Source organism: Coregonus lavaretus, assembly GCF_964263955.1.
Source record: "Coregonus lavaretus genome assembly, chromosome: 5".
Taxonomy (NCBI): Eukaryota; Metazoa; Chordata; class Actinopteri; order Salmoniformes; family Salmonidae; genus Coregonus; species Coregonus lavaretus.
The window spans coordinates 72,981,425-72,994,618 of record NC_139992.1 but is presented as its reverse complement, the minus strand read 5'-3'; the positions used below and the strand labels follow the sequence as shown (position 1 = coordinate 72,994,618).

General features: G+C 40.5%; 1 protein-coding gene across 1 annotated transcript in view; it reads right to left on the bottom strand.

Moving 5' to 3' along the window:
* Nucleotides 1-13,194, bottom strand: part of LOC311129687 (uncharacterized protein) — a 77,713-nt gene that overhangs the window by 27,612 nt on the left and 36,907 nt on the right. Inside the window, exons 2-6 of the mRNA XM_084162085.1 lie at nt 4,588-4,812; nt 4,421-4,440; nt 4,254-4,319; nt 3,905-3,958; nt 1,155-1,247 (exon numbers count right to left, since the gene is read on the bottom strand). Of these exons, the coding sequence (XP_084018211.1) occupies nt 1,155-1,247; nt 3,905-3,958; nt 4,254-4,319; nt 4,421-4,440; nt 4,588-4,812 (458 nt within the window). The remainder of the gene's footprint in view (nt 1-1,154; nt 1,248-3,904; nt 3,959-4,253; nt 4,320-4,420; nt 4,441-4,587; nt 4,813-13,194) is intronic.

Sequence of the window (13,194 nt, the reverse complement as noted above, 5' to 3'; positions counted from 1 at the left end):
TACGTGCTCTGAGGGAGGAAGAGAAGGAGAAGATTCGGATGATAAAGGAGAAGACCGAAGAGATTAGCAAAATAATCTCAAGTCTTTCAGTTAAAATCAGAGCCGTAGAAGAGTGTCTAAAAGGTGACCACATCACCTTCCTGCAGAGATACAAGGCCACTCTATACAAGGCCAGATCCCAGTCCCCACTCCCAGGTCCACAGCTGAACTCAGGAGCACTAATAGACATGGTCAATCACCTGTGCAACCTGCAGTTCAGCGTCTGGGAGAAGTTGCAGGAGATTGTGAAATACTATCCTGTGACCCTGGACCCCAACACTGCCAACCCAGATCTGCTGATGTATCATGACCTGGCAAGGTTTCGACTCAGAGACTCTCTCCCTTTCGAGGGAGACGAGATGATTTCTCCACCTGACAACCCAGAGAGGATCAATCTCTACAAAGGGGTTCTGGGTTCTGAGGGTTTCGACACACAGCTGGGAGGTGGAGGTTAAGAGCAGTACCATAACGGGAGGTTGGTACAGCAGGGACTGGGCCTTGGGTGTGATGAAGGAGTCTGTCCACAGAAAGGGAGTGTTTGAGAAGGGATTTTGGCTCTTAGACGATGGAATTGTTTACAGCATCCTTCTATATATCAGCTAATTGATCATTACTGCGTAGCTTATTGGCCAGTAAATTACTAGAATGATTCCCATGGAAGTAATGGTTTAGTCTAACTCAGTGGATGGAAAATTCTGCTCTCTGTCTTATTAATACATTTAATTATTTCTTGGTTTTGGAAAGAGTAATAGCTACCTGGTCTGAAAATAGTGTTTGTTGAGAACGCTCTAATGCAGTTAACAACATTTCTCATTCTGATATCTTCTTTAATTGTGATTTATTCAACCCAGATGCAAATGCAGTTGCATTATTTTTAATAAAACCTTTGGTGGCATCCAATAGAATCGGTGGGTGGTCATTGACAAAATTTTGACTGATCTCGACTTCTGAAGATCTTGCCAGCAAAGGTCCATGTAACAGTGGAACAGCAGAGTTAGAGTTGATACCAAATAAACTTTATAATTTGTTTATTGACAGTCAATTAAACATTTATAGAAACATTATATAGTTGACATTATACATTGTTTATGAGGGGTGGGTACTGTGGTACTTACCCCTGGTGGACCCTGGTTTCCTGCAGGTCCGGGTTCTCCTGGATTTCCAGGCACACCAGGCTCTCCATCATATCCTGCTGGTCCACGTAGCCCCTTCAAATAGATAATGTCATGTTAATATAAACAGGACTACGCAACACATTTCAGGTTCACACTGTGTCATTCATTAGGTTCCAAATTATAACTTGATGTGCGACCTACATTTCTGCTCAAATCATGTATTGATATCAGTGACACTTGAGTTCGGATCTCCATTTAGGTTTAGTAATATATGTGTATACATTCATATTGCCTTCTTGTTCTAAAGCACGTCTCCTAGTTGATATGCAATGATGGTGGATGATGAAAATGGCCACAAATGAGAAAAAAATCATTAGAGCGTATGCTTGACAAAACGGATGAATTGAATCAAGGGTGTTAAACATAATATGAGAGGCAGACAAGCGACATATGTCATAAATCATAAAGACTAATGTTGTTCTGCTAAATAAGATTCTGCTTAATGTATGCCCTCCATAGGATCAGCATTCCAATGAGAGGAGCATATACATTAATCATTTATGTTTAAATATACCACAGATCTGATATACCACGGATGTCAGCCAATCAGCATTCAGGGCTCGAATCACCCAGTTTATAATGGCAATCATAACCACGGGTATGACACAACATTTATTTTTATTGCTCTAATTACGTTGGTAACCAGTTTATAATAGCAATAAGGCACCTCAGGGGTTTGTGGTGTATTGGCCATATACCACACCCCATTGGGCCTTATTGCTTAATTATATATTCAGACCCCTTGACTTTTTCCACATTTTGTTATGTTACAGCCTTATTCTAAAATTGATTAAATAGTTTTTTCCCCTCATCAATCTACACACAATGCCCCATAATGACGAAGCAAAAACAGGTTTTTATAAATTTTTGCAAATGTATAAATAAAAAAATACGGAAATATCACATTTATGTAAGTATTCAGAGCCTTTACTCAGTACTTTGTTGAAGCACCTTTCGCAGTGATTACAGCCTCGAGTCTTCTTGGGTATGACGTTACAAGCTTGGCACACCTGTATTTGGGGAGTTTCTCCCATTCTTCTCCGCAGATCCTCTCAAGCTCTATCAAGTTGGATGGGGAGTGTCGCTGCACAGGTCTCTCCAGAGATGTTCGATCGGGTTCAAGTCCGGGCTCTGGTTGGGCCACTCAAGGACATTCAGAGATTTGACCCGAAGCCACTCCTGCATTGTCTTGGCTGTGTACTTAGGGTCGTTGGCCTGTTGGAAGGTGAACCTTCGCCCCAGTCTGAGGTCCTGAGCACTCTGGAGCAGGTTTTCATCAAGGACCTCTCTGTACTTTGCTCCGTTCATCTTTCCCTCGATCCTGACTAGTCTCCCAGTCCCTGCCGCTGAAAAACATCCCCACAGCATGATGCTGCCACCACCATGCTTCACCGTAGCGATGATGCCAGGTTTCCTCCAGACATGACGCTTGGCATTCAGGTCAAAGAGTTCAATCTTGGTTTCATCAGACCAGAGAATCTTGTTTCTCATGGTCAGAGTCCTTTAGGTGCCTTTTGGCAAACTCCAAGCGGGCTGTCATGTACCTTTTACTGAGTAGTGGCTTCCGTCTGGACACTCTACCATAAAGGCCTGATTGGTGGAGTGCTGCAGAGATGGTTGTCCTTCTGGAAGGTTCTATCATCTCCACAGAGGATATCTAGAGCTCTGTCAGAGTGACCATCGGGTTCTTGGTCACCTCCCTGACCAAGGCCCTTCTCCCCCGATTGCTCAGTTTGGCCGGGTGGCCAGCTCTAGGAAGAGTTTTGGTTGTTCCAAACTTCTTCCATTTAAGAATGATGGAGGCCACTGTGTTCTTGGGGACCTTCAATGCTAAATATTTGTTTTGGTCCCTTCCCCATATCTGTGCCTTGACACAAACATGTCTCGGAGCTCTACGGACAATTCCTTCGACCTCATGGCTTGGTTTTTGCTCTGACATGCACTGTCAATTAATATTAATATGAATATGCCATTTAGCAGACACTTTTATCCAAAGCGACTTACAGTCATGTGTGCATACATTTTTACGTCAACTGTGGGACCTTATATAGACAGTGTGTGTCTTTCCAAATCATGTCCAATCAATTGAATTTACCACAGGTGGACTCCAATGAAGTTGTAAAAACGTCTCAAGGATGATCAATGGAAACAGGATGCACCTAAGCTCAATTTCGAGTCTCATAGCAAAGGGACTGAATACTTATGTAAATAAGGTATTTCTGTTTAGATTTTTTAAAATAAATTTGCAAAAAATTATAAAAACCTGTTTTCGCTTTGTCATTATGGGGTATTGATGTGATTTTAAAAAATCTATTTTAGATAAGGCTGTAATGTAACAAGTCAAGGGGTCTGAGTACTTTCCGAATGCACTGTACCTCAAACGTCTTTCCCAAATCAATCTACGTGACATTCTGTTTTTAAAAGACAATCACTGTGTTGACTGCACAGGTGGGTCCACATGGATCATACTACTTCTGAGGGGCTGTCACATAAAAGGGATGGGTGATCACACTGTTGGTTTAGTCCCAGGACAAGGAATGATAAAGGATTTGAGATTTGGCAAAGATCCAGTTTGAATCAAAACGCACTGTATTTTTGTCAATGTGCCAATGTAAATAATTATACAGTACAGAACTCAAGCATTGCTACAGCATAATGTATTTGCTCTGTGAGTCATGTTTGGAACGTACAGGTCTTCCTTTCTGTCCTCGGTCCCCTCTGAATCCTGGCGATCCGGGAGGCCCCTGTTGTAGGACAAAAAGAACGGATGAAAAAGTCACAATAGTGTAGACACAATAATGTCCCTTCATAAATCCCATGATGACATCATTACTATGGAAATGGAGTAAAGTCATTCCTGATGCTCTGTCAGGTACAGTTGAACTACACAGGAATTCTTTCAGGACAATTTAAAGGTAACTGTTCTCTTCTGCCATCTAGTGTCGACTCAAAGAGTTTTACAAAATCAACACTACAAAGCACCATATCATAAACTAAGTTTATAATAGACTTTGAAAACAAAGTGAACTATAAGCTTACCATAGGCCCAGGACGACCTCTGATCCCAGTCACCTGTGGTACTTCTCCAGGTTCTCCTTTCTGACCCTACAAACGAAGAGCAAGAAGACAGACATTGCACCATTGTTTAAATCCAATTAGTAATACAGTATTATAAAGATGTATCACAATGACATACTAAATCTTACCCTGTAGACTCTGCCACCATCTGAAAATGACAGAACACAACAGACATGAACAAAGAATCATGTTACAAAAGTATCTATTCTACAATGACTTCATTGTCATGGAGTCAGTGGAGTTAATTCTTATTTTCGTCATAGCAAATTTCGGGTCACGCTTTCCGACCACTCACCGGGTCTGCCGTTGCCACTGGTGTCTGAGCCGCCCTCGTTCTGGCAGATGGGACAGCACTCGCCCTCGGGGATGGTCACCTTCTCACAGTTGGACAGCTCATCGCACTGGATCTCGTCGCACAGGACGGAGCCGCTGTCGCACACGCAGATCCGACATGGCTCTGGTTTCCAAATGTCTCGGTTGGTGTACACCTGGCCGTCAACCGTACAGCCCGCGTCATCTCCTGCGGAAGGCGGGACCGACAGGACAGGTCAGACAAAGATCAGAGGTCAGCCATGGAAAGTCAAACTTAATGCCCCCCTTGCTAAAAATATTGTCTGAATACTCTCAAATGCCAGGATATAAAATTAATGTGTAAAAAAAAAAAATTATGGCAACAGGAAAAATAAAAATAATAACATGATCTACAGCAATCTTTTAAGTGGACCACAAAAAATATAAAATACTTAGGATGCTTAATAAGTGACAACAAACAACAAACATATAAAGATAACTTTATTCCTTTTCTCAACAATATGAAAGTAGATCTAATTAATTGGAACAATATTCCCATAAATCTTACAGGTAGAATAAACCTCTTCAGAATGGCATGGTTCCCAAAGTTTGTATATTTATTCTCGTTAATAGCAATTACCCCACCAAAAACATTCTTTAAAAAGTATACTCGGTTATAACAGACTTTATATGGGCAAAAAAAAGTCATAAAATAAAAAGGAAAGATTTTAACATTCCAGACTTGGAATTGTATCAACTCGCCACCCAAGGCTTTACTTGCGACATATAGTTAAATGCACAAAAGAGGAACAATAGGTACATATTGAAGAGACGCATGCTCATCTCCAGAATATTGCCTATTTTCAAAGGATAAAGCTAAAAACATAATAAATAAAAAAATAAGGTAGATGTCCGTGCCCTTGCGGAAATCGAATTAGCATAATAAGAAAAATACCCATAAAAATCAATCAGTTTAAGATAGATATCTGTTTTTTTGCATTGGATGCATCTCAATCCACCTCATCCACCTATATAACACTTCTGCATCTGCGGTGAAAGGTGACAGAGCTAGAGCTGTGTTTGTCAGACAATGAGACATCCCGAAAATTCGTCTTCTCACAATGTTTTGTCTGTAGCGTCCGAACAGTTTGGCCTACAAACTATTATGACCCCTCTATGGAAAGATGAGACTCTCACGAACATGTTTTTGCTTTACAAACCCCACAAGCGGCTTTGGAATCAGCTGAAGTCGGTACAGCTGATATGCCAACTTCTGTCTGTAGTTTCCGAACCGTTTGGCCTACACAGTAATATGACCCCTCTGGATAAAGGTAGGACACACACAGACCTCACAAGACTCATCTGATGGTCCCCCGGTACTAGTCGAAAAAATTTATGGAAGTATATATGGAGACTGTTTAGTGACAAAAATAAGGGTTAAATACATGTAAGAAAACAACAACAAATGTTTCCTGATCTTATATCTCTTAGATATAGGATAGACACATCAGAACAAACTTCCTTTTGGGACTATCTGTTGTTCCATGTACTGAATCTGTTAATCAATGTGTTTATATGGGCTACTAGCAGTAAGGCCAAATAAATGTTTTCATCAAATAATGTTTGTATATCTTTTTTTGATACATCAAGAGGTCTTAAGGCCAGGCACCACAGGCAAAAATTGTGATTTTGTTTCCATCTGTCAATTTTCAGATTTTGGGATATTTTGCAACTATAACTTCCATACTTTCATAAAATGTACAAATACATTGGCAATAATGTATATAAATACTTGATTTGTATCATTTTATCCCATCTCTGTCAACTACACCTAGCATACATTTAATTATTGTTAGCATGTTTCATGTAGAACTTCAACCGCTACTTTTAAAACTCTCCATGTTGAATCACATATCATTCAAAGCTTGTTTTCAGGAGCATATCGTTAGCTTGTCCATTCATGGCTATATCCTTTGTAGACGTACTGATTCGTGCTGAAAGATTAGTAATTTCCTGACATCCGATTGATTACTGGCATTTAATGGCCCTTTCCGGCAAACTGAATAAAAATATGCGATCTCAGTTAGCCAATGCGAGAAAAGTAGTGAATGAAAGAAAAAATTAGCAAATTAGTTGAGATCAACCAGACAGCAGCCAGCCAACAGGGGCTTTTATTCCACATGTCACAAATAAACCAACTTGTACATGATTTGATTTGCCCCTAAGTGTCTAAACACTGGACTGAAAATCACGTAGACCCCACCAACCAGGGATTCTATAATTCTGTCATGATAAAATGTGCACACTGTGAAGGTGATCGTGATGCATTTAGGAGGAGTGTTTACACTTCCTCCATGCTGCAGGATTGCTCCAGGGGATATGTGGCATTTTATATAAATGTGAGGATGGTTTTTCTAGCCCACGAACTTGGACTTGGCTATGCAGCTCTAAAGAAAATAATCAAAGGGATTCCTTCCTTGTGTCTCAGCTCATATCAGAGACATGACAGAAGAGTGACAGGTAAATAAAAAGGGAGAGTAGCCCATTATTGTCAGGTGACTTGCTGTGTATAAATAATATTTATTTCCTTGCTCCATCAAATGTATTCAAAGTGAATAAACAGAGAGATAGGAAAACATAACTATACAATGAGACTGTCACATAGGTCTACAGTGTCAAATTAGATTTACATAAAGTATATACATGCTGATATGCTAATATTTACATAGGGTAACATGCTGATATTTAATCCTGCAGTTATTACTGTAATGTCGACAGACATAATAAGTACCCACTTTAGTTGCAGAGATTCAGATAAGGCTTCAGTCAATGGAGAGTGCTGTAAAGCTAATTAGAAGAGCATATGCAGATATAGACCCAGACATAGCAGAGTTGCTGAAGGAGGATGAGGATGCCATCATAGACATTCATGTATCCTTTGATGGCACTTGGCACAAGCGAGGATTCACTTCCAACTACGGGATAGGTGTGTGTACTGGTGCTGGCACCAGTGAGCCCTAGAAAATGGTGAAGATCCACCCAGTCACAAAAACCATGGAGGCCATACATTTTTGAGTAGAGAAGTTGCACATAAAATGGTACCTGTATGTCATAGGATGTCAAATGATAACCTCATCAAAAGAATGTAGCATGGAGGAACCCAGAATGCAAATAAAAGTCTGAACTCTAATATGGTCGCGATGCCCCAAAACTGTATTCGTGGGCAAAAGCCGCATTGGCAGTAGCCACGTCCAATGAGGGAGCCACTGCTATATCAAATATGATGGACAAATTGTGGATTGACAGCACTTTGGTGACACTGGAAGCAATCAGAGAGGAGGATGCGAGGCGTGTTGTGAGAGCTGATGCTGCTTCAATGGAGTGAGCCAAGCGTACAGTCGTGGTCAAAAGTTTTGAGAATGATACAAATATTTATTTTCACAAAGTCTACTGCCTCAGTTTTTATGATGGCAATTTGCATATACTCCAGAATGTTATGAAGAGTGATCAGATGAATTACAATTAATTGCAAAGTCCCTCTTTGCCATGAAAATGAACTTAATCGCCAAAAAAACATTTCCACTGCATTTCAGCCTTGCCACAAAAGGACCAGCTGACATCATGTCAGTGATTCTCTCATTAACACAGGTGAGAGTGTTGACGAGGACAAGGCTGGAGATCACTTTGTCATGCTGATTGAGTTAGAATAACAGACTGGAAGCTTTAAAAGGAGGGTGGTGCTTGAAATCATTGTTCTTCCTCTGTTAACCATGGTTACCTGCAAGGAAACACGTGCCGTCACCATTGCTTTGCACGAAAAGGGCTTCACAGGCAAGGATATTGCTGCTAGTAAGATTGCACCTAAATCAACCATTTATCGGATCGTCAAGAACTTCAAGGAGAGAGGTTCAATTGTTGTGAAGAAGGCTTCAGGGTGCCCAAGAAAGTCCAGCAAGCGCCAGGACCGTCTCCTAAAGTTGATTAAGCTGTGGGATCGGGGCACCACCAGTGCAGAGCTTGCTCAGGAATTGCAGCAGGCAGGTGTGAGTGCATCTACACGCACAGTGAGGCGAATACTTTTGGAGGATGGCCTGGTGTCAAGAAGGGCAGCGAGGAAGCCACTTCTCTCCAGGAAAAACATCAGGGACAGACTGATATTCTGCAAAAGGTACAGGGATTGGACTGCTGAGGACTGGGGTAAAGCCATTTTCTCTGATGAATCCCCTTTCCGATTGTTTGGGGCATCCGGAAAACACCTTGTCCGGAGAAGACAAGGTGAGCGCTACCATCAGTCCTGTGTCATGCCAACAGTAAAGCATCCTGAGACCATTCATGTGTGGGGTTGCTTCTCAGCCAAGGGAGTGGGCTCACTCACAATTTTGCCTAAGAACACAGCCATGAATAAAGAATGGTACCAACACATCCTCCGAGAGCAACTTCTCCCAACCATCCAAGAACAGTTTGGTGACGAACAATGCCTTTTCCAGCATGATGGAGCACCTTTCCATAAGGCAAAAGTGATAACTAAGTGGCTCCGGGAACAAAACATCGACATTTTGGGTCCATGGCCAGGAAACTCCCCAGACCTTAATCCCATTGAGAATTTGTGGTCAATCCTCAAGAGGCGGGTGGACAAACAAAAACCCACAAATTCTGACAAACTCCAAGCATTGATTATGCAAGAATGGGCTGCCATCAGTCAGGATGTGGCCCAGAAGTTAATTGACAGCATGCCAGGGCGGATTGCAGAGGTCTTGAAAAAGAAGGGTCAACACTGCAAATATTGACTCTTTGCATAAACTTCATGTAATTGTCAATAAAAGCCTTTGACCCTTATGGAATGCTTGTAATTATAATTCAGTATACCATAGTAACATCTGACAAAACATATCTAAAAACACTGAAGCAGCAAACTTTGTGAAGACCAATATTTGTGTCATTCTCAAAACTTTTGACCATGACTGTAGGCGCAGATCCCATGACACAGTCAATAAAGTAAAGCGGCACCAGCAACAACTCAAAGAGGGTCTTACTCATGGGGCAGGCATAGCTGATTAATGTTCTGCACATTTCAACAGCCATACAAAAAGCCTGGTATGTGACAAATTGAGCAAAGTGATATGAGAATTTGCCCAAAACTGCATATTTACCCAACAGACCAGTATTCAAAGCATATGCTCTATTGCTAGAAACAAATGTATTAAATGTGCTGATGTATTTGTAAAAGGTATATTTTATGTTTATTTGTCAGTTTAGAAATGATTTATGAATAAGAGATTAATTAATGTGACATAAATTGTCATATTTATAGAAAGTACATTTTAATTGCATTAGCCTATCTTTATCGGCCATTTTCTCAAAATGACATGTTCCCTGTGCGCCAATAAATTTTTCTCAGTCTTCAAAGGACGTACATTCACATTATTCCACACACAGGTTCTTAGGTCTAATAGTCAGACTAATACAGAGGCTTTTTATTTTATTTCTTGTGTCGTTTTGATTTTAAGTATAATTTTAATAATCTGTCTAGCCTTAAAATTCAAAATCAAATTGATTCAAAATCAAATCAAAAAAAGTCAAAGTGAGTAACTAAAAGGAACTTTGATGGGAAGGAGCATATTAGAGAGATGAGTTCAATCTTGGTTTCATCAGACCAGAGAATCTTGTTTTTCACTGTCTGAGTCCTTTAGGTGCCTTTTGGCAAACTCCAAGCGGGCTGTCAAGTGCCTTTTACTGAGGAGTGGCTTCCGTCTGGCCACTCTACCATAAAGGCCTGATTGGTGGAGTGCTGCAGAGATGGTTGTCCAGGATGCACCTGAGCTCAATGCGAGTCTCAGAGCAAAGGGTCTGAATACTTATGTAAATGAGGTATTTATGTTTTTTATTTTTAATACATTTGCAAACATTTCTAAAAACCTGTTTTCACTTTTTCATTATGGTGTATTGTGTGTAGATTGATGAAGAAAAAATATTATTTAATCCATTTTAGAATAAGGCTGTACCGTAACAGAATGTGGAATAAATCAAGGGGTCTGAATTTACAACAAATCTTCATGGGTTTACCTAATTTAACTACTCCAAAGGCAGCAGAGTGTAGGCTATATCAAGAAAAGTTCCCATATGTTTTAACACAATTTATCCACTGTTGCAACCAAATACTATTCATTATGATTTATATTTTTATCTACTTATTTATTTATTGAACGTCTATTCTACCAGGTAAGTAAGTTGACTGAGAAGAACACATTCTCATTTACAGCAAAACCTGATGAAGAGAAGCAGGGGAAAGGAGAGTGGTTGAACTGTACTGTAAGCTACATTAGCATTTCTAGGTAATCATGATAATTGACAAAAAAAAACGTAAGGGCTAAGTACTGTAAGTTCATGGAGTAGAGGTGACATGTAGATCCTCTACCTGTTACCATTGTAAACACCAGGTGGCACCCCTGAGCTTCATAGGTAACCCATTGACAAGAACACACTTACAGACTGGTCAGTGCCAGACTGACAGTGAAACATGTCTACCAGCCCAACAGCTCTCACAATATGTTACTTTTATAGCATTAAAATGTTTCCATTTATTCAAATGTTTCCATTTATATATTTTCTTCAGTGAAACATGTGCTGTATAGGTCTGACTGGTAGGAAACATACTGAGCAGTCGGCTATGTCATCACTTTGGCACTGTGGGGATAACGGATAATTATAGATAAGCTCATCTGCTAAATAACCACAGGCAGAGTTTTGACTGAAATCTGACTTTCTAAAATGGATGCCGTAGACCATGACCAACATTTTACAAAAGTATGAAAAAATTATGACAAAAAACTATACACAAAAATATCATCCTGGAATATTTGGTTCACCAGGATCTTATTCTCAATATTGGAAGAAGATAAAGTGCATAAAATAGGCTGAATTTACAGTGCTGTGCTGACTACTCGGAACAGATAAGGAGAAACAAAGACTCTTATTCTGGGAACTGGATCAAACAAAAGCAAATAAGTCCATGATAACCGTGCAAAAAGCCAGTGGGATGATGTTACTGATACCATCAATCACTTTTGCCTTAACAAGACACAATGGGGACTGTATGGCTATCTCAAATTAGAAGGAACTACAGTCTTGTCCAGCTACAATATGGCGTGATCAAATATACTGTAAGTAAATATAAGTGATCAAATGGCTAATGGCTAAACTTATGAGTGAGGGTGGCAGAATTAAAGGTTTTTCCCCTGCCCTGATGAATGTCTGTGGTTATGAGTCATGCCGCCCCCATCAGCCACACACAGCCACCCCCCACCGACACTCACCCCTATGTCTCAGAAAGCCGTTTGGTGGTGGTGGAACACTCCCCCTCCATGGCAGCGTTGATTCGTAGAGCCTGTCCTGCACCATGTCTTCATGCTTTATCTCTGGACCTCTCTGTGGAACCAGCTGTTCGCTCTACACTAGTCTAGGCTCCTCAGTAGATAGGCCCTCAGGAAAGTTTCTAGGTCATCCATGTTCTAAACATTTGACGAGTCTAAAACAGTAAGTCCCGGGATGGGTTAAGTTGCTTGCTAAAAGCTCTGCTGTCCTGCCTCCATGTACCATCCATAACTAAAGCCGGCACTTTGTTAAATGAATACCAGTTTCCAGGCTACTGCTCTGTGAGAATTCACATTTGGATCAATTTAATCAATAAAACACTGGAACAAACAAAGAAGAAACTCATCTTCATATGAATTTATACATCAAACATGTTTTTGCAAAGCACAAGAAAAAAAGGTTTTGCCGTAACTGACTTTGATTGAAAATGTCTTGGTTTGGATTCCTGTCCCCATGTCCTTACTGTGTTTCTGTAACCTTGCAGATATATTAATATTACAGGCAAGAGAATCTCTAAAGGTAGCTTGACTAGGGGCTCTATTCAAACTGTATCGCTGAAGCGTTACAGATTGAGCAATAGAAATGAAAAGGTAATTTCAGATAGAGAGACATATGCAGTGTTTACCGTGAATGCAGTCTCCTCTAATGCGGGAACACTTCCTTTAAATTTAAATTACGCTGTAACGCTGAACTTCCACTATAGAGCCAGGCCCCCAGTGTCCGGTCTGGAGAGTAAAGCCATGAGCCCTAGCAGTGGTCTTCCCTAGAAAGCCTATGTAAATTACGATCGGCAGAACGTCCAAACAAATATTTGTTAGACGGACGTTTTGGGCCCTAAAATTAGTTTATTACGATCAAGTTCGATCCCCAAAGTTCACTACAAATCAAGATATTTTTTGTTTCCCCATAAACAGAACAAATGGTATATGAATTACTATGCCCTTTGCCAATGTAGTGCTGCTGGGCCTGCCAGTAGACCGGGACAGAGGCTATATGCCGGGGGGGGGGGGGGGGATGTATTAATGTAACATTTAGTATATAATACTTAGTAATTAAAAAATGCATTCTGATTGGGCACCTAGCCATGCAATGTCATAATGTACTGCCTTCATTACCTTGTTTAGGAAGCTCATTGGATCCCAGGGCGGGGTCAAATTGATCATGTTGTTTTCTCACAGAGAGGGAAAAACGTTGTTCACTTTTGCAGACAGCTACAGCTATCTTTGTTAAGTTCTGGTAA